Genomic DNA, 27,658 nt, shown 5'->3' with positions numbered 1-27,658 from the left:
CCCCCCCCCCTAATTGAGATGATGGAATGAAATCAATGCCTGTCGATCGAGAATTATATTCGCAATAAATGCCAGCGGTTTCATTCCTTAATCTCAATTAGGTGTGGAGGAATGAATTTTTAAAAGCGCGGAGTAATCCCGAACGATTCTCCGGCATCGAGTGAGGCCGGAGGGGCTCCACTGATCTGAAAATTCATTTCTCCCCCCCCCCCCTAATTGAGATCGAGGAATAAAATCGCTGTCATTTATTGAGAATATAATTCTCGATCGATAGGCATTGGTTGCATTTCTTCCTCTCAATTAGGGGGGGAGGAATGAATTTTCAAATCAGTGAAGACCCTCCGGCCTCACTCGACGCCGGAGTACCGTTCGGGGTTACTCCGCGGTTCGAAAATTCATTCCTCCGCTCCTAATTGAGATTAAGGAATGAAACCGCTGGCATTTATGGAGAATATAATTCTCCATCGATAGGATTTCATTCCTTCATCTCAATTAGGGGGGGAGAAATGAATTTTCAAATCGGTGGGACCCCTCCGGCCTCACTCGACGCCAGAGAACCGTTCGGGGTTACTCCGCGGTTCGAAAATTCATTCCTCCGCTCCTAACTGAGATTAAGGAATGAATGCGCTGATATTTATTGAGAATATAATTCTTGATCGATAGGCGTTGATTTCATTCCTTCATCTCAATTAGGGGGGGAGAAATGAATTTTCAAATCGGTAGAGCCCCTCCGGCCTCACTCGATGCCGGAGAACCGTTCGGGGTTACTCCGCGTTTTTGAAAATTCATTCCTCCGCTCCTAATTGAGATTAAGAAATGAAACGCGTGTCCGTTCATTGAGAATTCAATTCTCAATCGAGTGGCATCCGTTCCATCTCACCATCTGAATTAGGAGAGGAGAAATGAATTTTTAATTTGGCGCAAATATTGCGGGGCCCCTCGGCACTTGACAACCGTATCATTTTCTTCAGCGCCATCGTGACCTTCAACGCGAGTTTTCCACTCCCCCATTGGAAGATGAAGGCATGGAACTGGTGTCAGTTGATTGAGTTTTTACCAACCGACCGTAATGGTTGGGTGAGTTAGGTGTTGCTCCGGCGGACATCCGAGTGCAGTTGCGTTTAGCGTGGTTAGTACTTGGATGGGTGACCGCTTAGGAACACCCTCGCCCAAAAATTTCGGAAGGTAGGCACGGTGTGGTCCTTATATATAAAGGAAAGCATAATGGCTGCCGAATGAAAACTCGAATTGAAGAATGTCGAATCGATTCACCGAAAGTCGAAGTCGAACGGACGTGTTCGATCATGAACTTATGAAACAGAAATAGAGTGTCGTATCGAATAAATTGCCACATGTTGTTATCTTCAGAGTCATTGCGGCGGGTGAAAGACGCATTCTCATGAGAACTTTCATGAGAATGAGCAATTCGGCCGCGACAGTGCTATTTACGAAAGTACGCTAGAATTACAAATCGGATTTCTAACCTCGAATAAGAAACGAACACCGTGTATACATTAAATACATCAGTGCATATTTTCTATAATACACGCATTTGTTTATAATTAGTGGAATGGGAAATGATTTTTTGGTGATAAAAGTTACGAGCTGACAAGATTAAATTATAGATGATTAATGAACTTGAATGTCGAGAATGAATTGAAAAAAAAAATAGAAAATCTAAAAATATTCAATTTTAAATTTTTCATTCGATTTTGGTTATTCGATGGTTTGTTTAATGAAATCAATACTTATATGACAAAATAAAATAATATTGATTTTTTTGCCATGGACCTAATTTTTGGTGAAATTCTGAAAACGGAAGAATTCGTTATAATTCAGGAATAGTACATTACATGCCCGAGCCTTGGAAAACAGATCACCGTCCTCCACGTGCACGATTGCCTTCCGAGTCGAAGGCGAGGATGGGGTTTTTCAGGTCCCGTTACACGAAAAAAATTATTCTTTGAGTGAAACATTGATTGCTATTGGATTATTTATATAAAAAATGATTGTGGTCTTCGAAAATTGTGATTTTCCAATCATTTCATTAGTGTATTTCAGAAAGTCGACTTCATTTTTTCCTAGCAATTATACTGTTGAAAAAAATTGAAATTCATGGATAGTTCAGTGGTAATTTTTAGGAGCAAGACATTTAAGTTAAATTGAGAGAGGAAAGTCATGAAATTTAAAAATTGACTGAAAATTTAATGGAATTCAACATTTCTTAACAGTATGAAAATAAAAAGTTGCTTGAATTTTCATTGAAAACGTGAATATTCTGCACCCAATTTCTTACTCTGTATTTTCGATTGATAAACCAACTATAATTGTTCTAATCATTTAGGTCGGGGGCAATAGAATGATTCAACTTTCTTAATGTTGCGCTTACTAAGGTTTTCTCCAAAGTTGATTAGAATCAATAACTAGAATTATGAGTTTATTATGATATTTTTTACATGAAGTGCAGAAGAATCTGAATGCACTACAGTGCAAATGATGATAGATTTTTTCACGTTGAACAAAGAATAATAATAATATAGGAATAAAAGAAATTCAGTTATGAATGAACAGCTGTGGCTCAATATTCCATAACAGTAGAGAACAGGAATGATGATATTTTCATAATATCTGACACATTAACATGAATTTCAGATTCACAAAAAAGAATCGAGCAGAAGTCAAATTGTCATTTTACGTTTTAATTTCCAAAATTTGGTGCTGAAAACATGAGGTGACAATATTCTAAATGGGGAATTATGTTGATGATATGAACAATAGATTAATTGAATTACCAAGTGAACTGATTGAAAAATTGTATCACGGTGTTGGCAAGCACTTTTACCAGAGTATCACCAAACATTGAATTTCGGCAATTTACTCTTCGAATTATGTTCGAGTAGAAATTGGATTGTAATTATGATGGAAATCTTATTCAGTGAGCAGAGGAATTAGCATATGCGCAGATTATTCATTGCAATATAAATATTTCATAGTTAATAAATTGAGGCACATCATTTTCATCAGTCGCACTGCTTTTTGCAATGACAATGATTATGAACAATGAATGGAAGAAAGGAATTCTGAGTCCGACGGGAATTGTGTTATAAATATGGTAAGAGAGCCCTTCAGCTTGACTAAGATAGTAATCAAAAGTCGAAACTATTGAAACTGATAATATGAAAATTTCAGAGTCGGTTTTATCTTTTATGTGAGCACTCATCAAGAGATTGTTAGAAATTGATAAATACGTGTTTCAGCTTCGTTACAAAATCCATCTCTAAGGGGGTGAATAGGGAATGAATTATAGAAACTTCGAGGAAGGTTGCAGGTTTCCAAAAAAATCAGAACTGTCAATTTTTTTCCCAAATGTAAGATAATTCGGGAGTTTTCCAAAAATTCAAGACAATTATGAGGTTTTCTGAAGAACTTAGAGACAATCTATGGAGTTTTTGAAAATTACAAAACATTTACAATATCTCTCAAATATTCGAGGATTGTTGAATAAATAATGGGAAAACAATTGATAGGAAAGGGCGGCATTTTGCAAATAAAACTGATTTGAAGCAGTCATGAAAGCCCGAATACTGCACTCTGATTCATTGAAATGCGAAAGGAGGAAATAATTTGGTAATTCTTCAGATTTTCTCCACAATTCCACAAAAATTTTCAAGTTTCTTGAAAAAAATTCATATAAATTTCGAAAGATTATAGAAAATTTGAAAAAATTTTAGATGATTAGATGATGAAAGTTTGAAGTTTATGACATCGTCGAATAAAATTGTGAAAAAATCATGAATGAAGCGAAAACACTTCGAATTAGCGAAAGAAGATCAGAATTGACCCCATAATTTTTCTAGAAAAATAATTGAATACTTTTGTCAAGTTGCAAACGGAAATGAAGAGGGAGGCGAAGACAAAAAAATTATGGCCTGTAAGAAATTTGATAATTGTTGTTTTGCACTCTGAATATAATTTTGATTACAATAGTAATTAAAATTTCATTCAATGAGGACGGAAACTCAGAATTAGTGGATCACTTATTATAATATTTAAATTGAACAAGCAATGAACCGAGACGCATTGTTTTCATTAACTTTAACACTCAATAGACTAAAACGACGATAAATCATTAATTTTCGAAAGAAACAAAAAAAGCAAAGGCATAATAAATGGGCATCAACGTCGCGGCCGCTTGCGGCCGCGGCGGCGCTAGTGGCCTATAATGTGCCCCTCTAGTCAGTGTGACAGAAGGGCACATTAGGGCTCTGCACAATCGGCCGGCTGTACGACTGAGGTTTTCCATGGTTTCCCTTGCAGTCCTAGCCCGAATGGGGTACAATTAAAAGAGTAAGACGGCCCATGGTAACGCAGTATATCTACCCTACCAACAAATCTAATTCCTAAATCCTGAAACGTCCCGTAGAGGGATAACGGCCGAATACCCAATGAATATATAAGAAAGAAGAAGAAAAAGATTGAGTTTTTAATCCTCAATCGAATGCCGCTAGTTTCATCTCTCCATCTTAATTAGGAGAGGAGAAATGGAATTTTTAATTGAGCAAAAATATTGCGGGGCCACTCGCCGCTAGAAAACTATCGTTTCTTTCAACGCCCATCATTTGTAACTTCCATCTCACACATTCCCAGCCCACAGATTCCTCCCCTGACGCGATTTCTATCCCCACTCTACCTCTCCCCACTCTACGCCGTTATCGATACTCTCGTACTCGTGCCCTACCTTATTCACAGGTACGTACTCTAATTTAGTTCATGCGCCACCGCTATGAAATTTTGCGGCTGAAGCTTCTCCATAAGCGCTGGCAATCTCCCTTATAATCTCTGCTCAGTATAAAGAAAACACCGTTGGCATAGCAACTCTAATTGCCCAAACTAGTCACTAGGAATATGATAAAAAAATTATATTGTATAAATTAAATTAAAATCGTTGATTAAATGAAATGTCTTCGAAAGCAACAACTGCCCTTCAACGACTGAAAGAAATCGATAAAAAGTACAAATCTAGATTAAGCGATCATAATAAAATTGTTCGTGAGACTTCAAGTGATGGTTCTGATGAGAAATCACGTGAAATATTGCGTCCTAGGCTCAATATACAAATGCCAGAAACTTATGTCGAATACTTGAATAATTACCCGTCGGATAACGAGCGAAAATTACTGTCCCCAATTCGAGTGGTTAATAGCTTATTGGAATCAGCCGACGTCTATCACTCATACTCGAAAGAACTAGAAGGTAGTAGTGTAATAGTGTTGAAAGAAAAAGACAATCCAAATTCCGAGGAAGAAATACCAGAACAATCTATAAGTGAAATTTTACAAGGTTCTAATGAAACATATGATGAGCATTCTCAACTATTTAAAGAAGGAAACGGAGGCCAATCAGTTGAACTTGAAAGGAGTTTATCGAAGGAGAAGATATTAAATTTTAGTGAATTTTTGGATAACTATTCCAATGCAGTTGGAGGCCTAAATGATAGTTCATCAAATCGAATTGAAATCCTTGAATCAAAAGCAGAAAAGTTAACGTCTTGTGAATCTGTTGAGTCCCATGATGAAGAAGCGATTGGGAGTTACTCTCAAGATCCTTTCGAAAGCAATGCATCGGCGTGTGAAGAAAACGAATCAGAAGAAGAAACTATTGCATCAGAAACATCCGACTACTTGACTCCAGACGTAGAAATTTATCAAGACGATTCGCAAGTGGTAGAAACCATTGCAAATAATTCGATGACTATTGTAAATGATCGTGAAGGAAAATTATCCTCTCAAAATAGTGAAACGAATAGTAAAGAGAATAAGTTGAGAGAAGCTAATGAAATTATTAAAATTAAAAGTGGTATAGGGGTACAGTCATTGAATGTTGATATACCGTTACAAAATATAGGTTTTAATTCCCAACGAGACGTAGGTTTGATGCAGAGTGCAAACGTCATTGCTCATGGAGAATTTGAAGCTAGGTGTGAGGATAAAAAAATCCATGTTACAGACGAGTTAAGCGAAAGTAATACCTGCAAGCTATCGACCGAGCTTGAGAAATTAATTAGCTCTATTGATGAGGCTGGCTTAGCAGTAGCGAAGAAAATGAATGAATCTGTAGTGGGACTCCATAGGCAAACCACTGTAGAAGAGAAAGGACAAAATAAACTGAAAAACCATAAAATTCGAAGAGAACGCAGACAGATTTCATCGTCAATCAAACAATATGTGAGACGACTAGATGAAGAAAATAGCCACCTCCGACTTTTCTCTGATCGTCTAGAATTCCCAGATAATTCGTTTCTACGAGTTATCAAGCCGTTACAATTCCCTAAAATTCCAGAATTCATTCGGTTAGGTAATAGTGTGTTTGTTAATGTGACCCGATCGGTTTAACAATAAGAATTGAAGAATTAGACGAAATAGATGAAAAACGAATGTTCAAGACGGATGTGCATCTACAAGTTACTGATTAAGAATGTTTATTCGGTTTCCAAAGGTCAAAATTTGTTATATTCGAGAAAATTTTTTTCACGTTTTTGGGCTGATAGATGACAGTATGAAATTAATTGTTATGATGATTAAGGGGAGACCGCGGTGAAATTTAAGTCTTCACTCGGCCTTAATAGCCACTGGACGACTTTCGGTATATAAAAGGATATATTAAAAAGCAAGAAAAAGTTTGGACCCAACCCTCTTTGCTCCGTACATCCGTCAAAAACGTCTTAAAAATACTCCTTGCATTACAGATTTCATCCGATTTTAACTTTTTCTTCAAAATTTTCGTTACTTCAACGAACAAACTCAAATATCCGTTTTACTTTATATGTATTAGATCATGAGAAAATAAGTTTCTTAGTTTTTCATTTTTTTCCGTTTCTTAGTAAATTATAAAATTCGTTGTTTGTTGTTATTGCGCGTTGTAATCACACGTAATCGGAATCTTGTGACAAAAAAATATGGGCGGTTAGAAAATTTTAGGATTTGCTAAGAAGAAATAAAAAAATCAAAAAATAAAAAACACACACAATACATATAAAGTAAAACAGATACTTGGGTTTGTGCGTTAGAGTATAACGCACATTTTGAAAAAAAAAGTTAAAATCGGGTGAATACTATGGTGGTGCAAGGAGCATTTTTAAGCTAAAAACGTGAAAAATTACGTTTTGATGGAGGCATGAGGCCAAACGGGACGGGTCCTAAATTTTTCTCACTTTTTAATATATCCCTTCATATACCAAGAGTCGTCCAATGGCTCCAATTTTTTCCTCATACACGGGTTATTGTGGGATTACCATACGATTTATTTCCGATTTGATAATTGATTTATGCTGAAAGGAAAAAAAACATGTTTTCAATCAAGTCTTGGTCGAATAAAAAACATCGCAAGCTCATAATTGCCAAGATATAAATTGTTTTATTTAAACATACCGCAGTTTGAAACATAAATAATCGGTCTGCTCTCTCCGACGATGCATCTGACTCTACACTGAGAGAAAAACAGTAGAGTTCTCAAATAAGTCTTACTCGTGCAAAAAAAATCGTTTGTTAAAAATGATCAAAAAAAAGTTTTTTTGTGCCAAACACGCGAAGCGTCCGCCGAAATTGAATATTTTTATGGCAAAAATAGATTTAGTCTTTTCAAAAAAATGTTATTCTCTGTGCAAGCAAGAAATGTCAATTCTAGCACTACTTCTTCGTTATTCGATGCTCCCATACATATTTTGCTCCCGGTAAATGTTCGTTTTACATGAAATGAGCGAGATAGTAGTTTGTCGTTTCGACTATTCAATAATCACAGACAAAAAATAAATTCTTAAATGAAATAATAATAATGATATAACAGCAATTTTGTAACTTAGGGACAAAATATTTCTTGATGAACTTCCCTCCATGACCTTCTATGACTTCCTTCCGTCTTGTATGACTCATCCGCCTGTTGAGCTAAATCCTCCGTTGTTGTTGAAAGCAGAACATTTATTCATGTTTCAGACTTTCAAATTCCAACCAAACAACTACTTTTTTGGTAATTTTCAACTAACGATTTTATTGACCCAAACAAGACTTGTTTGAGAACTTATTCGTTTTTCTCTTAGTGTAGATCAAGAAGGAGCATTTACGCGAAAGGATACCTTTTCAGGACGAAAACAACTCTCGTAAAGTATTCAAGAATTTATTTCTCATCCTCGATTATTGGATGGATAAAACGACAAACCACTCTCACTTGTTTCACATAAAGCGAACATCTTTTGGGAGAAAAAAATGTATGGTAGTATAGAATTACGAATAGGTCGAGCTAGAAATGAGATTTCTTGCTTACACAGAAAATAACAATTGTTGCAACAACTAAATCTATTTTCGCAATACAAAATTTTCATCTCCAGACTGTCTCGATCTCTTTTTAGTGTAGAACACTGTAGATGATAATTAGTGATGCTTCGAGACGCTATAGAAACGAGACGAGACGAACGAGACGAGAGACATGACGAGACGACAGGAGAAACTGCACCTTCTCATCTCGTCTCGTCTCGTGGCATCACAGATGACAATAACAGTAGGGGGCAATATGAAAACATATGCTGAATTAAGTGGTATTAAAAAAATTCAACCCGATGTAATCTCATGTTAGTGAGCAATGGGTTAAAATTTTTGTTTTCGATGTTAATAAATATTCTCAAGTCAGAACTTAGTTCTAGGAGAAGACACCAAATGGTTAGTCAAGCAAAAAACTCACAGACACGAATAATTAATTGCAGTAGAATTGAAGACATCCATGATGAAGAGTTAAATCAAGAGGCTCAATAAAAAATTGTTCATCAATTGTATAGCTTTCAATAACTTGTGCTATACCGATCGGGTCACAGCAATATCAACTAATTAGAGAATTAAATTATATTTTTACTCAATAACATCAGGAGGGCACCAAGACCATGATCCTGATATTGCTTTCCTTCGATCGAGGCTAACTGACATTCGTCAATGGTTAAAAGACCAGTATCTGCTCTACAAAGAACACTATAACCTTGCTGCATCCATAAATAGAAATTATCAGCCAGCTGATGTCGCATATACCAAAAAGGTACATAAAAAAACAACAATAGTGAAAAAACAATTTCAGTTTTGCTGTTGAAATACATTAAACTGAAATTTCCAATACTTCTTGGAAACTTTTATCCAATGGCAGTTACACTGACATTTTAGAGAATTTCACGTATGAAAAAATCGTATAGAAATTTTCTATACGGATTGCGTATAGAATTTCTATAGGATTTTCGTATATGATATTCGGATATTTCTATACGGATATTTTTTACACAAATTATTTCTATACGATTTCTGTAGGTTTGATCCTATACGACCCACTGCCACATGTGTAGAAACATTTCGTATGGAGTTGCGACATTTCTCTATGTTCTTCTCTGCAGCGTTTAGACATCTTTCGTACGAAAACGAAAATTTATGTATAGAAATAATTCGTAGGGAAGGGTGGGGTAAAATGGACACCTTAGACTTTTTTTAATTACTCATAACTCAGAAACAAATTTATCAATGGAGCTCAGTTTAGGCTCATCACAAAGAGCAAGAAGTTCTTTGCATTGAAAAAAAAATTATCAAATTTCATCACCATTTCAACCTGTCATTAACATTTTTTAAAAGTCAAAAGTGTCCATTTTACCGCAACCTCCCTTATAAAAAATATTCGTATAAACATATCCGAATATCATATACAGAAATCCTATAGAATTTCTATACGCAATCCGTATAGACAATTTCTATACGATTTTTTCATACGTGTTTGCTCTCGACAATTCTTTACTTGATGAAAAAATCAATGAAGACTGCAAATTCGAGATCAATTATTTCAAAATACAAAATCCAAGTTGATAGGAATTAAGACAATTCAGATAAATTCTTAAATTTTCAAGTAATTGAAAATTGAACGTAATTTGGTAATGAATATTCTTGTTTTTATTAAAAATGAAAGTAAGTTATTCGAAAGTTTGTAATTTAATGGAATTTTCTGGGAAATTAGAAATTTTATTCTGCCCCCCCCCCCTCCCCCTAAACTGTGAAAATGCGATTTTTTTTAACAGTGCATCAATGCAAGTGACAGGAATAATAGGGGAGGGTAGGGTAAAATGGACACTTTTGACCTTTTTAAAAATATTCGTAACTCAGAAACAGATTTATCAATTGAGCTCAGTCTAAGCTAATCACAAAGAGGAATAATTGTTTTTCAATTGAAAAATAAAATTATTCCATTTCATGAACAATTCAACACGTCATGAATATTCAAAAAGAAGTCAAAAGTGTCCGTTTTACCCTACCATCCCCTAAGACGAATATTTCGAGTATTACACGAAAGAGAATAACGATTCAAGTGAATTAAGATAATTTAAACATTCACAATAAAATAAATTCAGAACTCTGACATAACAGTCTTTCGCTTGCACTAGTTGTACCACTGTTAATTATGCCGTTATGCTTTTTGGAATAAAAAGATTGATAATGTTATCATTTTTCATTAGGGAATCCATCAATCACGACGGAAAAAGAGAAATGAAGTTGAAGGGTAAGTAAAATATTTAGATCCCATCGTATCTATTTATGGAACGGATGTGGATTATCTACTCTCAGTTTTATTCACAAACGATCGGTATGACGTAAAAGTAATTAAAGACGTCACTGTTTCATTCCACGTCATAAAGATGATGACGTTAATAACCATGCAAATTATAACTTATAAATATATAACTGAGGAGGGTGAGAATGCTCATCTCTTCCGCATACACATCCCATACAAGTTCACCCACCGTTCACCAATACCACGTGTATTATGATGGTGTGAGAAACAAGGGGAGTTGCAGGGGGGTAAAAGTTGCGTGCGCGTCCAACTTCTCTTTCGCTTCTCGCGGCAAATATAGCGTGTGGGGCGGCATTCATTGACGTGCTGGTGTAGTCTCTGAAAAGCCGTCAGTTGTCAACGGGTTCTCTTTGGAGTAACTGCTGTGTTCTCACAATTATCCGATTCTTATCCGTCTTGAGATTATTATTGAATAATCACTCCCGATACATAGTGTTGATGCTATCGCCTCAATAGACAGAAGTTTGGCTTCGAAAATAATTTCCTCCTGTGATTGGAGGGAATTCTAAGTGAAGAGGACAGTTTTTAAACAAAATAATAGCAGCGTGGATTGGTAAGCTGCGGATAACGCCTGTTTCTGCTGTAAGCCAATTTTTCCCTATTAAATAGAAATTTTACACTGAGAGAAATGAAACATGTTCTCAAACACGTCGTGTTGAACCAGATAACCAATTTTACCAACGGATTTTTTGTTTGCTCGCTAGGGAATTTCGGTTTAATATTTTCACCGTCCCCAAATCATTTTTTAAAATGCATTTTGTAGGAAAACGAAGTACTTAATCAAAAATCGAGCTGCGTAGTTGAGTTCCCCAGAATGTTCTCTTTATTCCTGATACAAATACTCATTTTTTCGAATCGTTTTTCATGTAGTTTTGTCCAAACACAGATATCGAAGAGTCGTGTTATGGACCGTCAAAAGCATATACCCCTCCCTCTGATTGGCCGTCGGGGGTAAAAATGACAAGTTAGATATTACCAAGAATAAATAATGTCATGCTGTGCATTTGAAAAGTGTCCTGAGATTTAAAAAATTGGTCCATAGAAATAGATTTAGTTATTGCAAACAATAAATCTTTTTAGCACTATCTATTTGGCATTCTATACTATCATTCGTTTTCCTCCCAAAAAATGTGCACTTTATGCCAAACAAGAGAGAGTAGTTTTTCGTTTCGACTGTCGAATACTTGAAGATAAGAAATTAATTCTATGACTCAAGAATCAAATATTTCTTGATTGACTTCACTTCATGAGAGATATTTTCATTGCGAAAAGGTACTATCGTTGTTGGGAGCAGAGCAATTATTCATGTTTAAAACTTCCGTATATTTGCATGGAACAATTTCTATCTTAGTAATTTTTAACTTGCATTTTTTTGTTGTTCAAACAAGATTTCTTTGAGACAGACGATTTCTTTGTGACAAATGATCATTAACTAAATCGAAGATAATGATTTAACTAGTCCCATTGAGGTTCAAATCGAACCATTGTTCTATACATTAATTTTTTAATAATTGTTTGAAATTATGCATGATATGAAAAAAATTAAATATCATTTCAATTTTCGTTTCTCTCGTTTCAAAAAGATTCGACGCGAGAAATTGTGTCCGACAAGTGTTGCGCGACACATACAGTAGGGCTGTATCCCTGTAACTTCTCATCCGTTCACTTTATATTTAGAAAGATCACAGCTCAACTACTTTTCCCCTCCCATTGGGATAATTCAAAGTATTCTCTTATTTTTCTCCAAAGGATCTATGCGTGAAAAAATTCACTTCGAGCTTCTGAAAATATCTGAACAGCCGTGTTCCTTCGCAGATGCTCTGATGCATTAGAATTATTCGTGCGTGATATTTCATGCAGTAGGTTCTAGTATATTTCAATCAACTTCTATATGAAACTTATTTCCCATTGCAATACGAATCCGAGGGTATATTCGGAATTTTGCAAGGAAATGAGCAAGACCACATAATGTGTAGTGTGAATGATGAAGAAAGGGACCGAATTCCTAAAATTCTGACGAGTTTGGCCAAATTCTAATAAATTCGCTCTTTTGCCCGCGTTACACATAATATTACGCTGAGTGAATTGCAAAAAATAAATCACAATATTTCTAAACAATAGAAGACTTTCCCAGAATTTATTCTTAATTAGGTCGAATGAAACTATGTTTTCAAGACAAAGATTCTAGAGATTGATTCCACGCGATAAAAAAAAAGATGGAGAGGGGAGATGAAAACGTGGTGGGAATAAAGAGGATTTTCCAGGTAATGTCACATCATAACAAGGCCAAGTGAAAGGTTCATGGTCATTAGGCCATACGGTCTGACCTTTGTCAAAGGTCTCAATGAAGACTGTGCATTGAGGAAGGAAAAAAGGGCATCATTATCATATTTAAATACTCTGGATATGATCTGCGTCGTTCACTACCGTGTTATTCTAGCAACCACTTATCGATAAGCTCAATGAACCGTTGGTAATTTTATAGTGACATTTATCTTTGAGATTTGTCACGATAGCAGTAACCTTTCTTTATCGGAGATGCGTGCAAAGAAAGAAAAGGGAAATTGTTCAGATACACTTTTTTTCTACCTATTTCCTCGATACCCTTTCCTTTGTTCACAGCTTATTTGAAAGAATATCTTTGGTTCCCGTTAACGAGCAGTTTGACCAGTACCTTGTTATTTGTAGGGAAAAAACTCTAGCTAGGTAGACATTAAAATGTGTTTTTGGAATATATATCCGATAAGGGCTCTGTCCTCATCGACATATCAAGAAGGTATGTCTGAATTATTCAATATGATTTTTCAATTAATTCATTGATGATTGCAAAATTTAATCTTTTTGTTCGGTTTTCTCATTTATCGCACGTGGACATTTCCATTACTAATTGATTCGTATACATGTGAACAGTGCAATCAGTGTGAATCTGCCTTATTCGTAGGACATATCACGAAATTATCGAGAAAATGAAGATAAAAATTTGAAAAAGCAAGTTTCGCAAAATTTCCAGTTTCCCCTCACATTTATCGAAATAATCGATAATTTCGCTTCCGAATGGAAACTTTGCAACCGTCCAATTTTCACATGTCCAAATTTTGATTGGAAATGATGTAGAATGGTCCGAAATGTAAAAATACGAAGTTTGGCGACCATGTCCCTATGTGAACACGTTCACCGCCATCTTCCCGATGGTCAATTTTGTGAAAATAAGGGTTAAACGATCATAAGGTATGTAAGGTTCAAACTCGAGATCTTAATGCTGTGATCTTATTATTTACTGATCATAAATAAATAGACTATTTACTATATCTATATTGAGTTTTATAATTAAAGAGAATCAAAGAATCAGAGAAAAATACCATATTTTATTCATATAACAACTCTACAGTGGCCGAGTGGGTAAAGTCAAGGATTAGTAACCTTGAAGGTTCTAGAGTCAGATCCCGACGGAGCTAACTTTTCACTCGTCATTATCAGCGGTTATCGGCTTCTTGAGGAAGTATTAGTCGACGAATGTAAATGAAATCATAAAAAAATAGTGTATTAATTAATTTTTTCAACTATTAAAAATGAGTATTGGGTGGATCAAGGGTGTCGATCATCAGCCGATGCGTGGAAACCAATACCGGCCCAACGTTATCAAACCAATAGCTAGCCGAATCTGGCCCAGGTAGGAATTGACGAAAGAAACAGGGCTGGTCAAGACTTGAACCAAGGCTTATAAATGCTGGATGAGGGCTGGCATCCAAGCTTAGATCAAACCTCATTGAGCCCTGAAATGATAACCACGTTCTCAGGCTGGGTGACGAGACTTGAACGAGGCCTGGGAAGAAGGGTTCATTCGAGCCTCGAAATACCAAACATCATTGTTTTTCAAAATATTATCTCATTATTTATATTTATTAGTGTTATTTAACGATTACTGATTATCCTATAACGGCCATTATCAAAAGGAATGAAAAAAAAATTTGCACCCGCCGAAATTCGATCCTTAGTGTTTCTGATCTCTAGTCCGGTACCTTATCCACTTGGCCATTCGGACTTTTGAATTTGAATTTGAATAACTTTATTGCTTTAAATGTTGTATACAGTTTATATAAAGTATGTACAGGTGCCCTACATAGGACTAAAAATTAGATCAGGTTATTCGAACAATTGTTGAAATATAGAATTTCATTTTGGTATAAGATGTACTGGGCGTCTATTGTATTTGTTTTTCCGTTTCAACCACTAACAACTGTTATTTTTGTATTCCAACAATATCAACGAATCAAAAACTAATTAATTCATTTTTTAACGAAATTTGGGAAGCCTCTCTCGCCAAGGGCTGCCGCAAGCCTTGTCCAGACCTAGCTCCGTTGGTTTGACGGGAGGTCACGGTGATGCCTATTGACTGGATAGAGACTTTTCTTCGTTGATAAATATGAAATTATTGACGAAGAAAATAACAATTGATTGCAAGGTAACCTTGGTTGAGCCTTGAGTGAGCCTTTCCATATTCAGCCTCAATACTCCAAGCCTGAATTAAGGCTCCCCAAAAGCCCCATCTATCACCCTCATTTCAAGCTGAAGTGAACGCCAAGTTCAAGTTTGCTCCAGGCTTGTGTCACTGAGCCTCGCCAAACCAAGGCTCGTACAAGCTTCTTCCTATCGTCAGCCTGTCTAATTTCCACCTGGGGCGCCAAGGCCGATTGAGGATCAGCACCCAAGGCTCGGCAGCTCGGATGCCCATACTGGCCCAATCATAGCCCATTTGACTTTTCGTTCCCGAGAATTCTCTATCATTGTGACAGGTATACAACCGTAACCACATGCTATAGGATATTTACAGAAAAATATTCAATCCTTTAATGAAATAGATTTATACAAGCAGGGGTACGAGTCTATCCGACAGAAGGCATGTGGCCGTTACTTTTTGCGTTATTAGTCTATTTCTTTTTTCTCTATCAAAGCCGTTGACTCTTTCGATGACTCTAATCGTCTTTCTTGTTAAACCCTTCTTATTGATTTATCCGCTTCTACGTTTGACGTTTAGTTCTCTGAATTATGGGAATTTTTATCGTGTTAGAATCCAGGAAAGTTGACTGTCATTACCATTCTTATATGCTTAGCATTACATTGAAAAATTTGATCCACTGAATATCATAACAAATTAGAAAGATGATATTGGAAAGATTAATTATAAAAATGATAAATACCTGAGATATTTTACAGAATAGTTGATTTTCTGGGAGGATGAAATTTTCTTCACTTCAGCATTGCACGCCTAGGCTTGTCACAACACCAAAAATAAAAACAGAAAAATTTGAAAAGTTCCCCAATTTGCCAACAAAAGAAGGAAAAACTGATTGAGAGAAAAAGTGGAGAATGACCTCAAACGGAAGATTGAAATTTCTTTTTTTAGTTTTATATCCCAAAATACGTAGATATATAGAAACCGCCGTTTTTTTTTTCGAAGAATACAGAAAATTTCTTTGAAAATCTATATATGTATGAGTATTTCTCTTGTTGTCAATAGCGGCTCGTAATTAGAATTGAAAGAAAAAGTTTCAGAAAGAAAAGAAAACCAATCCTCAATATCTCCGCCGATGATTGAGTTAGAGAGCCCCGGTTGCGCTAACTTTTTTTGTTTTGGACTGGGCTTTGCGATGGAGAATACAAGGAGGTTTTAAAATTCAAAAGCCATTTTTCGATACAGAAATGACGGATGCACTCACATTTTTTTTCTTTCGAATAAAACCAATCAAATTCAGTTATTTAAATAAATTAACGTTATACACCGTTAATTCAATTAAATTATCATTCACACCACTCTTGTGGTAATTGCTATCCATTTTATCCCCATGTTTCTCCCACCAAATCATTCCATCTGTGGATTGAAAGAAAAATAAAAAAGTGGAAAAGGAAAAGTATTTTTTGAACAGAACCATTGCAAAGAACTCATTACCCTTTGTTTCTGTTCCCAACTTACTCAGACAAGTTTTAGATGAAAATGTACTAGGAAAAAGTCCAAATGTTCAAAAATTCATAACTCAGTGAAAAAATTTTTAATCGATTTGAAAATTTATGGATAAGTTTGTTTTATATAGTTATCTTCGAGAAAAAATCGCAAACTGAATTGGAAACAAATATTTTTTTCGATTTCGGATTTCACGTGGAGTGGCTCCTGAATATTTCAAAAACCGATTTCAATTTTCCTTTTTCCAAACACCCATCTCGATGGCCTATATCCAGATCAATCAAAATATATATACCCTCTAGTACAAAGTTTGTGGGTATTGCCGTTTTTCCGTTTTTTTCATGAAAAATGTTGTACGCATGCAACTTGAGCAAAAAGGAAAATAGGAAGTTGAAATTTGGTATGATTATAGCTCTTACAATACTGAAGGTTGATATTTTAGATAGGCGCAATTGGCCAAGCCAGTTTCAGAAATATTTAACCTTTTGTATAAATCGATTTCATTAAAAGGTTGAATATTTTCTTGTAAATACCCTGTAGCATGTGGTTCCGGTTGTATGCTTGTCACAAGAATAGGGAATTGCTGCGGATCCATTCGGAAGCTTCTTACCAATGGAATTGGTAGAAATAGAAAAAAAAAGAAAGAGACTAATGACGACCACATGCCTTCCCTCGGATATGCTCGAACCTCTGCTTGTTTTAATTGTTTTTCATGATCTAATATTTGACGGATCGTAAAACTGATACTTAACTTTGTTCTTTAGAATCTACACTGATAGAATTATTATTGAATTATTATTGGATTAGTTATTGTTAACGAATGGATTTTGGTTGGAGGTTAGGGTCCATTCGGTCCCACCAAATGTTCATTCGTTAATAGTTAACGAATGTATATTTGAGGAGCCTTGTTTGACTTGACTTTCGCCATTCAAGTGAACCATTCGTTAACTATTAACGAATATTCATTTGGTCATATTCAACTCTACCATTCGTTAATAGTTAACGAATTTCGTTTGGAATAAATGAATCATTCTATCAGTGTAACGAACATAAAAAAAAAATTATGTCAATCGGATAAAAAATGGTGCATGGAATATTTCAAAGATCAAAATCATGGAAATTATCGTTTTTCGTTCATGTATGAGGCAAAATCGATTGGGGTCATGATTTTTCCTACTTTTTTAACATATTTCATCATATATCAATAGTCGCGCGGTGGATCTCTAACTGTACCGAAAACTTTCAAATCTCACCAACGTCCCCCTCAATTAATAACTCATTATCTAATGCCTGAGTGCAAGAGGAACTTTCGATTCAGATTTTTATTCTCCCATCCTCTGTAATTTCCATCGGGAGTTTTGGAACAATCCGTATAAGGCCCTGGTCGTAAAAACTGATATCCGATGGCCCTGATGAACGACTTGAGGAAAAGATGCTCTATATACAGAACTATTACGGTTTCCGTGGAAAGTGAGAGAAGGCGAGCTCTTAAGAAACCGGAAATTACCTAGTATGCTAGCTACGCCAGTCACTTCTATCGATTGATAGAAATTGAGTGCGAGGACTCATCACACATTATCGATATTAAGGTTTCTTCACAAAAAAACAGAATTGTAGAAACACTATTGCACAACACAGAATTGTAGAACAACTAGTCGGAAAAAATGGAGCAGTTACATTTAACACTGTTTATAATTGACATTCGATTGTTCTTTCACGTGACGCAATAAAAGTAGTTTTTCTTGATGGAAAGGAAAAAAATTGTACGGCAGATTAACCCCGATGTTTGCGGTCCTTTTCTTACCAAATCAAACCCGGTTTAAATATCACTAAATGAATGAATGAAAAATTATGAAATTGTATCTATAATTGTAGCTACACTATATGTATAGTCAGCATTCCAATTAGATCATTATTTCTTCTCCAAAATGGTCCGTATTACGAATCGATAAATTTCTATTGTTTTCCGCATCATTTTTTTCATATGATTTATGTGACTGTCATGATCATTTAACTCTTAGAATCGCTGCGTTTGTGTTTTCTGTTGGACCCTCATAATCGTTTAACCAGTATGGAATCTTATTCGTCTCTTTTGTTTGATTCTTACCAACCTTTGCATCTAAAATTTAGCCAACAATCGGCTACGACTTACTAATTAGTATTCAACGAATAACCATTGCTGTTTACCGATATCTAGCTCTGCGTAGATCGCCATGGTTTGGCATATCGACACCAGACCACGGTTTGGCCGACTCAACAGCATCCGCACTTCCTCAACTATTCGCTGCAAGATGACCGCCTTGCCTGGATTCTCCCACTATTACAAATTTAACTATGACCAATTCACAGAAAAAAAAATGATTTTCAGGAGCATGTTACTGGTGTTTTGGTACCATGTCACTCATTTTTAAATCCATCACCAATATTTAGGGATGCTGGGCACTAACTACAATAACCCTGATCATCAATGATTTCTATCACTGAAATTTAATGATAGATTCCTAAAAATTAGGGATGGGTCCCTGAAAATTGGTGACCTTTTTCTGCATATCAATGACGAAGTCCCCAAATATTAGTGAGGATGTCACTAGAAATTAGTGATAATGTCACTATAAATTGGTGACAAAATCACTGAATTTTGGAATTTTCCATTCGTTGAATTTCACAATTACGAGTCCCTAATAATTGGGGATAATATAATAGATTCCGGGGAATCAGTGATATGTTCCTGAAAATCAAAGCGTTTTTTTCTCTGTAAATCTTTAATGGCGTGTACTTTACCCAGGTGAGGAACATTCACTACCAAGATTTGGATATCTCACAATACGAAAAATAGAGAACAGTATATGTCAGAGCGAGTTCCATGGGGTTCTTTACTCTTGTGGAGTTGGCGTCCGAGCCGAAGGCCAGAACTGGCCAACCACGCGAGGAAAAAAACCCCATGGCACTGGTCGTGAACAATATTTTTCCGTAGTGATTTTCACTTTTACGTGTTCGTGGAAGAGCCAACACCAATCCTTGGACGAGGATAAGAGCAGGTCAATACGGAAAAAAACCTTTCTTTTCTCAAACAGAGAGATGAAAAACCGCGCATTATGGAATGCCGGAAAAAATAGGCCAAGGGAAATTTTTAAGTTTGTAATGTTCTTATTCTTGCCGAAGATGATATTCACAAAATAACACCCAATGGATTTAAAACTTTTTACCCCAAAATTGTTATCCCATCTAATCACTATCCCCACCCCTCTAATACTTTCGATAACACTTATTTCTTCTCTATTTCATGTAGGTAATTTGTTGATTTACCATAAGTTGGGTGGATTTTAGCATGTTTTGGGTGTGTGGGCTATTTTTTTATAGTCTATTTTTGCCGCCTACCGGCATTATGAAGTCAACTTCAAACAAGGAGATGTTTTTTCAAGGGGGAACAGCTGATTTTCAATTTTCGTTCAGTCCGAGATCGGCATACGATAGAAAATTGAGGGTATCATTGTTCTAGACCTGCTGGTACTATTAGTGCAACGTGCCTTCGTACGAATACGTCTCGACATGGCCTCAAAGAGGCAAGTCAGGACATGTTGAAACCTGTCTCTTGAGAAGCCCTTTGGTCTGATTCTCGGAAGTCACGAGAGACCCTGCGAGGGTTCGAGAGGTATAGCCATGGTTCTATGTCCCATTAGTTTCCTACAATCAGCGGATACTCTTTCGTATCATAGTGTAGAAAATCATCAATTGCATAAACTTGCATATTGTTATGATTTTTACCTGTTGAAGATGTTTATCCAAAATCGCAAACACTCAAAAATTTTGTATTTTTTTTCAACTGATTGACAGAGTTATCTTCTTTATGTTGATAGAAATTTTAATCAAAATTTCAATCCACTAACCCAACTTTATTATTTAGAGATAAAATAGACAATATGCATGGAATGTGGGCGTTATTGCGGAGATTAAAGCTTTAACCCGGCAGTAGGCGCGCACTTTTTAGTATCTCACTCGCAATCCAGAAACGTCTTATATATTGACTAGCGTTGGTTGAGGGAAATGCTCATAGCGCGCCTACTGACGGATTAAATATCTGCATTATCGGCCAGGAAACCTCAAGTTTTTCCTTGGCATCTTCATTTTTCATATTTTTCATTAGGTGACGAATTAAAAACAATCCCATAAGAGCCCGTGTATAGGAAAAAAAATTATTTAATATCGTTCTAGCTACCGCAACTATTCTTTCTTACTTATCAGAAATGTTGGATTCAAGTGCTCCCCTGATCAGTGTAAAAAAAATCGATTTTCGGACATGGATAGGCATTCCTAATGATAGAGACATGCCAGAATATCCAAGGAATACCTAGAGAAAAACAAACAGTTTTTAGGGATCTCCTCCCCATTTTTAAAGCTTAGGCAACAATTAGAATCAGTGAATTTTGTTCCTCGATTTTCGGGATCAGATCACTGGAAATGAGTGTCAAAATCAATTTATCATGAATTCTGCACGGAGTAGAAAATCACCTCAGAAATTAATGTACGATATCTTAGGTAATTAGTGATTTTTTAGTTGAAATCAAGGAACTAATGTGAAGCAAACGAGATTTTCCACTTTGTTAAGTTATTGTTACTAAACGAAAAGTAAAATTGGTAAGCGCTTCGTAAAAAATAAGAACATAGTATACTTCGGATGCGAGGGGTGGCGCCCACACCAGCTGGATCGCGTCTTCAGTTTTTGGGGGATAAATAGGGTTGGGTTGTTTACGGAAAATCGGGGTTTTCTAGGGCATGGAGTAGAATATTGGTAATTTACTTCTAAATGGTAAAAAAGGAAAATAACGGGTAGAAAATCCATTAAGCCGACTATCAGCACAGAAACGGACTGAATTTCACGAGGGTTATCAGTCGTGAGGGTCAAACGTAAAGAGGGTTATGCCTTGCAAGGGTCGAATGTTACGAGAGTCATATGTTGCAAGCGTCAAACGTCCCGAGGGTCATTCTTCACAAAGATGCCTTACGAGGGTCAAATATCGGCAGGGTCAGACCTCGCGAAAGTCAAATGTCGCAGCGGTCATACCTCACAAGGGGCCAACGTTGCAAGGTTGATAAATCGTAAGGGTCGTATCTCGTGAGGATCATGTTGCTTGTTAGAGCCTTGACGATTTTCCTTTCCGCTCCTTTGGTTTACCCTCATGATAGTTAAACGGTTGTTATTATCCTGCTTGTGCGTCTCCCAGTGGACCCTCATAATCGTTAGATCCTTGTGATTGTCCTGCTTACCACTTGCAACGATTGGCTCTCATCGATTGGCTCTTACGGGGCATGACTCTTGCAAAACTTGCACACGACGGATTATTTTCAATTACGCACGATGATGACATATGCGGTCACCTTTTCAGTAAATGATTTATTTTCTACATGTAGAAAACTTGATAAATTACCGGTGGTATTATACTTACCCACCCTGGGAATAAATCATGGATTTTTTGGAAAAGTTGGAGAAAAAGTAATTGGCGGGGTTCGTCAAGAGGAAAACTTTAAAGAGAGTGATGAATTGGGGGTGAAATTGTGAAATTTGGAGGTTTTTAAACTGTTTTGCAAAGGGCGGGCGTCGATGTTAGGTGACGCCAACGAACTTTGATGATAGGGGAATGAGGACGAATAAACAGGCGGCGAGTATCTTGGATGGACGTGAATTAGAGGTCAATTACTAGGAATCAAGGGATGGGCCTCATAGAAATGGTGAGGCTGTTACTGTACTCTAGAAGGATCTGCATGGTGAGAGAGGAGAAAAAGATTCGGGTTCGTCAAGACTGCTTGGGGAAAGGATTACCCTGTATATGAGGATCGAAAAAGCGAAGGGTCTAGCTGAAAAATTTGAAATTTAGAAACGGGTTCAACCAAGCTGACGAGTATGTCACGAAATTGTGGATGTAGTTCCTTCGTATGGAACGGTTATCTGGAGGGGCAACGGCCGTTGCATTCCCTGTCTACACTGTAGCAGCTACCTGGTCTCTGGAGATGGGGCTGGGGTTCGTTTCTGCTGCAGAGTTGGTTATGGACGCTCCTCCATCTTCCTTCTCCTTTCTTGAGATGTTGGAGAATTGACGGAAATAGGTCAACCTGGGGCAACTCATTGTGGGACATCTTCCTCTGGACTTCTTCAACGCACCAGTGAACCTTGGAGCCTTGGGGCTGGATTCTTCACGCGGAACAGTGGGGTATGTGAGTATGGCAGGGGAGGGGAATCTAGCTGTACTAACCCAATTTTTGTCTCTTTTATCTTTGCTATTACTATTGTAAGGGGCAGGGAATAAAATATAAAAACCCGAGAGGGTATACATGGGAAAATAAAATAATACTATATTTCGTTACTAGGACGAACAACATTTTTCTAGCGAATATGAAGTTGCAGGACAAGTCGAAGGCGAGTTCTGCATTTCCATTGGCCAGAAAGTTTTTTTCGCCCTAGTGACGAAGGATTTTCTTGTCACGACGGTCGCGAGCGGCTTCTTAGAATGGAGTAACAAAAAAAGAGTAGATTTTTCCCGCATTTTCAATCAATGTTTTACCATTCACAGTTTAGTAAATTTTGCTGCATGTTCTTTACAATTTTTCGTTGATTTTCTGCTGCGTGTAAAACCACGGGGTGCTAAAAAAAGGATAGGTGCCTAAAAACTGAAACTTTTTTACTCTGTGTATAAATTGGACAATTTGATTAATCAATGACACTGGATTATCCAAATCTTTTGCAAGGTTCTCTTGCTCATACACCACCAAGAGTGAATAGTTTTTGAATATTTTAAAGTAATAGCATTCATTTCCATGGAATTTCGTTCTTTCATTGGCACATAATGGTGAAAATAATATATGGAACTGTAATCTATCGAATCTTATTGGAGTGCAATCGCGCAATTAAGTGAAATTACGTGGTGTAATTATCCTGCCGTCGGAATCACGGGTCGGTAGATTCAGTCGACAATGCGATGAAAAAAGGAAAGAAAAGAAAAGATAATATAAAAGGCAGGAGGACGAGCCGTGAACTGGACATTCGGGCCTCGGGGATAACCAACAAGCGGAACAAAGAGAAACCTTACCGGACACATGAGGCGAGATCTTGAGCAACCTCAAGGAATTTCGCAATGAATCAATGTGTGAATGTAACTTGTTATCGTGAGGCTCAACTTTTTGTATTTTATGGCTTATTTCAAGCGTTTTATATAGTAAATTCATGAAATTGATATTGTGTTCGTGTGTATTTGCGTTATTCGGTGTAAAGGAAGGATTTTTTTTGGAAATATTTGTAGGTCAGGAAAGGCTGACATACCTTCTGGCAGACAAAAAATATAATTAACGGATTATTCTGTTTTATTTCTCTTGGACGAGTATAAAAGATAGACACATAGAAAAGAATGATTGTCCGACCGAAGAATAAGGTAGTTTTATTCGTTTAAGAATAAAATTGCATGAGAATTGCGGTTTTACCACGTAAGTAGGCGTCGCCAGGTCTCGAGTTTTGACGCAAGGTAGTCGGGAACCTCAGAACAACAACGGGAGTCTGACGATGTACGCAGCATGTTGTATAACGGTACGATTCCCTCAGCAACTTCCAAGTTATCTGGCGTGGTTTCAAAAGTTGTTCACGGGCTAACTTGTCGATTAACGTGCTCTTCTACAGTGTTATTGAAAAAATATTAAAACATTCATAGAATCTAAAAAAACACTAATTTTTTTTTGTCACAATTTAACCGAAAAAAAAGTTATACACGAGATTATTGCAACAAATATGTTGTGATAACATCCTTCTTATTATATCAAAAAATATTGCGTATGGAGATACAAGGAGATTTTTCTCATGTTTAAGTAGATATGCGACTGCGGACGAAGACGCGAGAGGCCAAGTGACTATGTCTTTGTTGAGTACCGTTGTTCTGTCGCTGGTTTACCTGTGTTTCGCTTCGGGCAATCAGTTCAATGTTGAATTTACTCCGGGTTTTTTTTTAAACAAAAATTCTGTGAAGAAAATTAGAACTATTGCAGCATAGGTATGAACTACATAAATGTCGCCATTCTTGACTTTGGCAGTGAGGATATGCGACCAAATAACCAGTCAAGTGATTATCCGCTTCTACCTCGCGAATTTTCGCGGGGTAATTCGACTAATATTCATTCAAAAAGAACGTTTTATTAAAGCAGAAGAAATTTGGAATGGTGGCAGACTACACAGATGACGTCAAGTCTGCACCAAAATGTCCAATTATTTTTTGCATCCAGACGGAATTATTTTTTGTTATCCCATTGGCATGGGATTAACATGTAAATGCTAAACACTTCAATAATACATCTGTTGCCCGTTTTTTCGCAATTCATACAAAAGTGGCAGAATGGATTTCAATAGCATTTTCACGCTTTATTAGTTTAAGGTCTCTGTTATAACTTGAGCTATAATGTAATTTTGAAAAATAAAAACGGAAAATTGCAGTTTCTTTCAAAAATGCTATAAAGGTTTAGATTTTATGGACAATTCAAGGAAATTTAAGCGTTTCTTGGGAAATCGAAGAAAATTGACAATTTTTTTTAGGAAATTTCCTGGTGTTCTGTAGTAAATTCTCATTTCTTTCTTCAGAACATATTCGAAAAAAAATCCCGCATGAAATTTGTTTTTATTTTGCCCAAGCAATGCCTGCGATAGTACAGCTAGTGTAGAATAACGTTCAATTCACTAAAACCCATTTTTCAGAATGTAATGAAAGAAATTCCTTAAAATTTACATTTGCTAGTTTGGGACGCATGGGAGGTTTGGAAAGGTCAATGTTGCTCTATACCTCACATATTACCCATTACACTGAAATTTAGCTTCTAGATAAAAGAAAAGTATTATGATTCAAGTTGACGTCGACGTGATTCTAGGCAATTTTCAATATGTTTCAAGAATCAATCGGGATTCTGGGTTTGCTATGAGCATAAAAGTGGATTATTTCACCCAAAAACTTCTCAAGTTGATATCGAGTTGATTCAAGTGGAACAAGCGGAAAATTTTGCGCGTCAATTGTATGGTTTAACATTTTGAGCTGAAATCTTTAGAACACTTCTTAGAAATATCTCTCACATTTTAGCTTCACTGAAATTTGAAAGAGTTTCGTAAAAAGAATCCAAATTTTATGGAAAAATAAAAAAAAACTGTAAATTTCAGTTCAATTATTGCATGAAAATTGGTAAAACTCAGAAAAATTCAGGTAAATATACTCTTGAATTTTTAATAGAAAATTCAGCGTTATTTGGTACTGAATATTTATGTTTTGATTGAAAATTCACGTAAGCTGGGAAATTCTCATCTTTCTGCTGCTCAAAAATCGGAATTGCATTGCATGCTTACTAAAATCCGAAATTTTATCAATTTTTCCTACGAAATCGCATTTAATGTTACTTTTCTGAAAGGATCATTGACCGTGAAGTTTCAGTTTCTCAGTTTCTCTCCAAGCCGTATGACACATAACAAAAAAACCGAACAATCACAGACCAGAACCTCCGTGTGCACCATGTTCATAATTGCTACCCTGTCTTGATTTGTGCATATTGTATGCATAATGTTCTCTACCTCTAAACACTCGTAAAGCAAGATGATTTGTGAAAATCATTTGTTGATCAAGGATAAGATACAGTTCAAAGTGTTATCCGCTTTCAAGTAAAAAAGGGATGAACAAAGAGCGTAAAGAACTACCGAGAAGTTACATCGCTCTGATTATGTAAGAGAAGCGCACCGCCACGTTATTTCTGCTCGGTGTAGCATGGACGTTGTTCGATGATATATCACGGTAAAAGCGCGATGGAGATGCCTATTGTCTTTCGTTTCACCTATGACTGCACCTCAATGTTGTCAAGAATTAGAAACAAACAGTTCGACAGAAGACATGCGACCCAAGACATGTGACAGACTACATGCGACCGTCACTCTGTGTTATTACTCTTCCTTCCCTTTGAATTTATACCAATTTCATTGATACTAAGCCTTTGAATAGATTCCAAACTACTTTTTATTATAGTGGAGGGAATCATAAATAACGATTTCACCATAAAAATTACTTGTGATAGATACTATCACGAATAACAATTTGCCACCAAGCAAATTTGATTTGGTGAAATAATATTAGGTGTATAAATTAATTCTCGGTCTTTTTTCGACAATTCTGACATTTATTTATGAAAAAATGAATACAGATCTAATCTCGAAAATAATCACCGTCACTTTGCACGCATTTCTCCGATCTATCGGGCAATTGTCGGATTCCGGCTCGGAAGAAAAATGGTGGTTTTGACTGGATGAAGTCATTATTGCTCTGCCGGACTTCTTCAGGAGATCGAAACTGGGTATCCACCAGGTGATGTTGTAGCGCCCGAAAAAGGTGATAGAAGGCGCAAGGTCTGGAGAATACGCCGCATGTAGGGAAATTTCCCAGCCCAACGTAGAGATAACTTTCAGGATTTCTTTTGCCGTGTGTGGCCGCGCGTTGTCCTGCAGCAAAATCACTTGCCTCGTACCACTACCTGTAAAAGGTCTCTTCCTCAATAGCATCACTCAATTTCACCAGTTGGTCCTGATAACGCTTAGCAGTAACGGTTTCCCCCTGTTCGAGTATCTCATAATAGATTACACCTTTGAAATCCCACCAAATACACAACAACAATTTTTTCCCGTGAATGTTCGGTTTTGCAGTGCTTATTGACGGCTCCCCCAAATAAACCTACGACTTTCGCCTCTTAGGATTGTCGTAAAATATCCACTTTTCATCCCCAGTTACAATTTTATGTAAAAAGTCTTTTTGTTTAAATCTGGTCAGTAGGCACATTGCAATTTCACAGCGTCGACTTTTGTTTTCTGAGGTAAGATGATGGGGCACCCAACGACGTTTCTTCTCTATCCTCCCAATTCTTTTTAAAGGGTAACGGAACCGACCACAAAAAGACGTTCACCAAAAACAAGTTTTCTTGGATTCTGTGCAATGAAAATCAATGAAACTTTTTCCCCGTATTGAGAGTAGCGGAACGCATCGCTCTCTCTCTCTCTCTCTCTCT

General features: G+C 36.5%; 1 protein-coding gene across 2 annotated transcripts in view; it reads left to right on the top strand.

The window, feature by feature from the left end:
• Window positions 1–4,876: 4,876 nt before the first annotated feature.
• Window positions 4,877–27,658, top strand: part of LOC107041635 — a 62,405-nt gene continuing 39,623 nt past the window's right edge. The window contains exons 1-3 of one of the 2 annotated variants that reach the window (XM_015262264.2): window positions 4,877–6,354; window positions 8,912–9,075; window positions 10,526–10,569. In XM_015262264.2, the coding sequence (XP_015117750.1) occupies window positions 4,959–6,354; window positions 8,912–9,075; window positions 10,526–10,569 (1,604 nt within the window). In that variant the 5' untranslated portion in view covers window positions 4,877–4,958. Of the gene's footprint in view, window positions 6,355–8,911; window positions 9,076–10,525; window positions 10,570–10,966; window positions 11,224–27,658 lie in introns of those variants that run through there. The other variant, XM_015262265.1, reaches the window with a different exon arrangement.

Source organism: Diachasma alloeum, unplaced genomic scaffold (genome assembly GCF_001412515.2).
Source record: "Diachasma alloeum isolate Michigan unplaced genomic scaffold, Dall2.0 Dall_scaffold_00370, whole genome shotgun sequence".
In the NCBI taxonomy this organism is placed as follows: domain Eukaryota; kingdom Metazoa; phylum Arthropoda; class Insecta; order Hymenoptera; family Braconidae; genus Diachasma; species Diachasma alloeum.
Note: the sequence above shows the minus strand (reverse complement) of the source record. Positions and strands in the feature narration are given on the sequence as shown.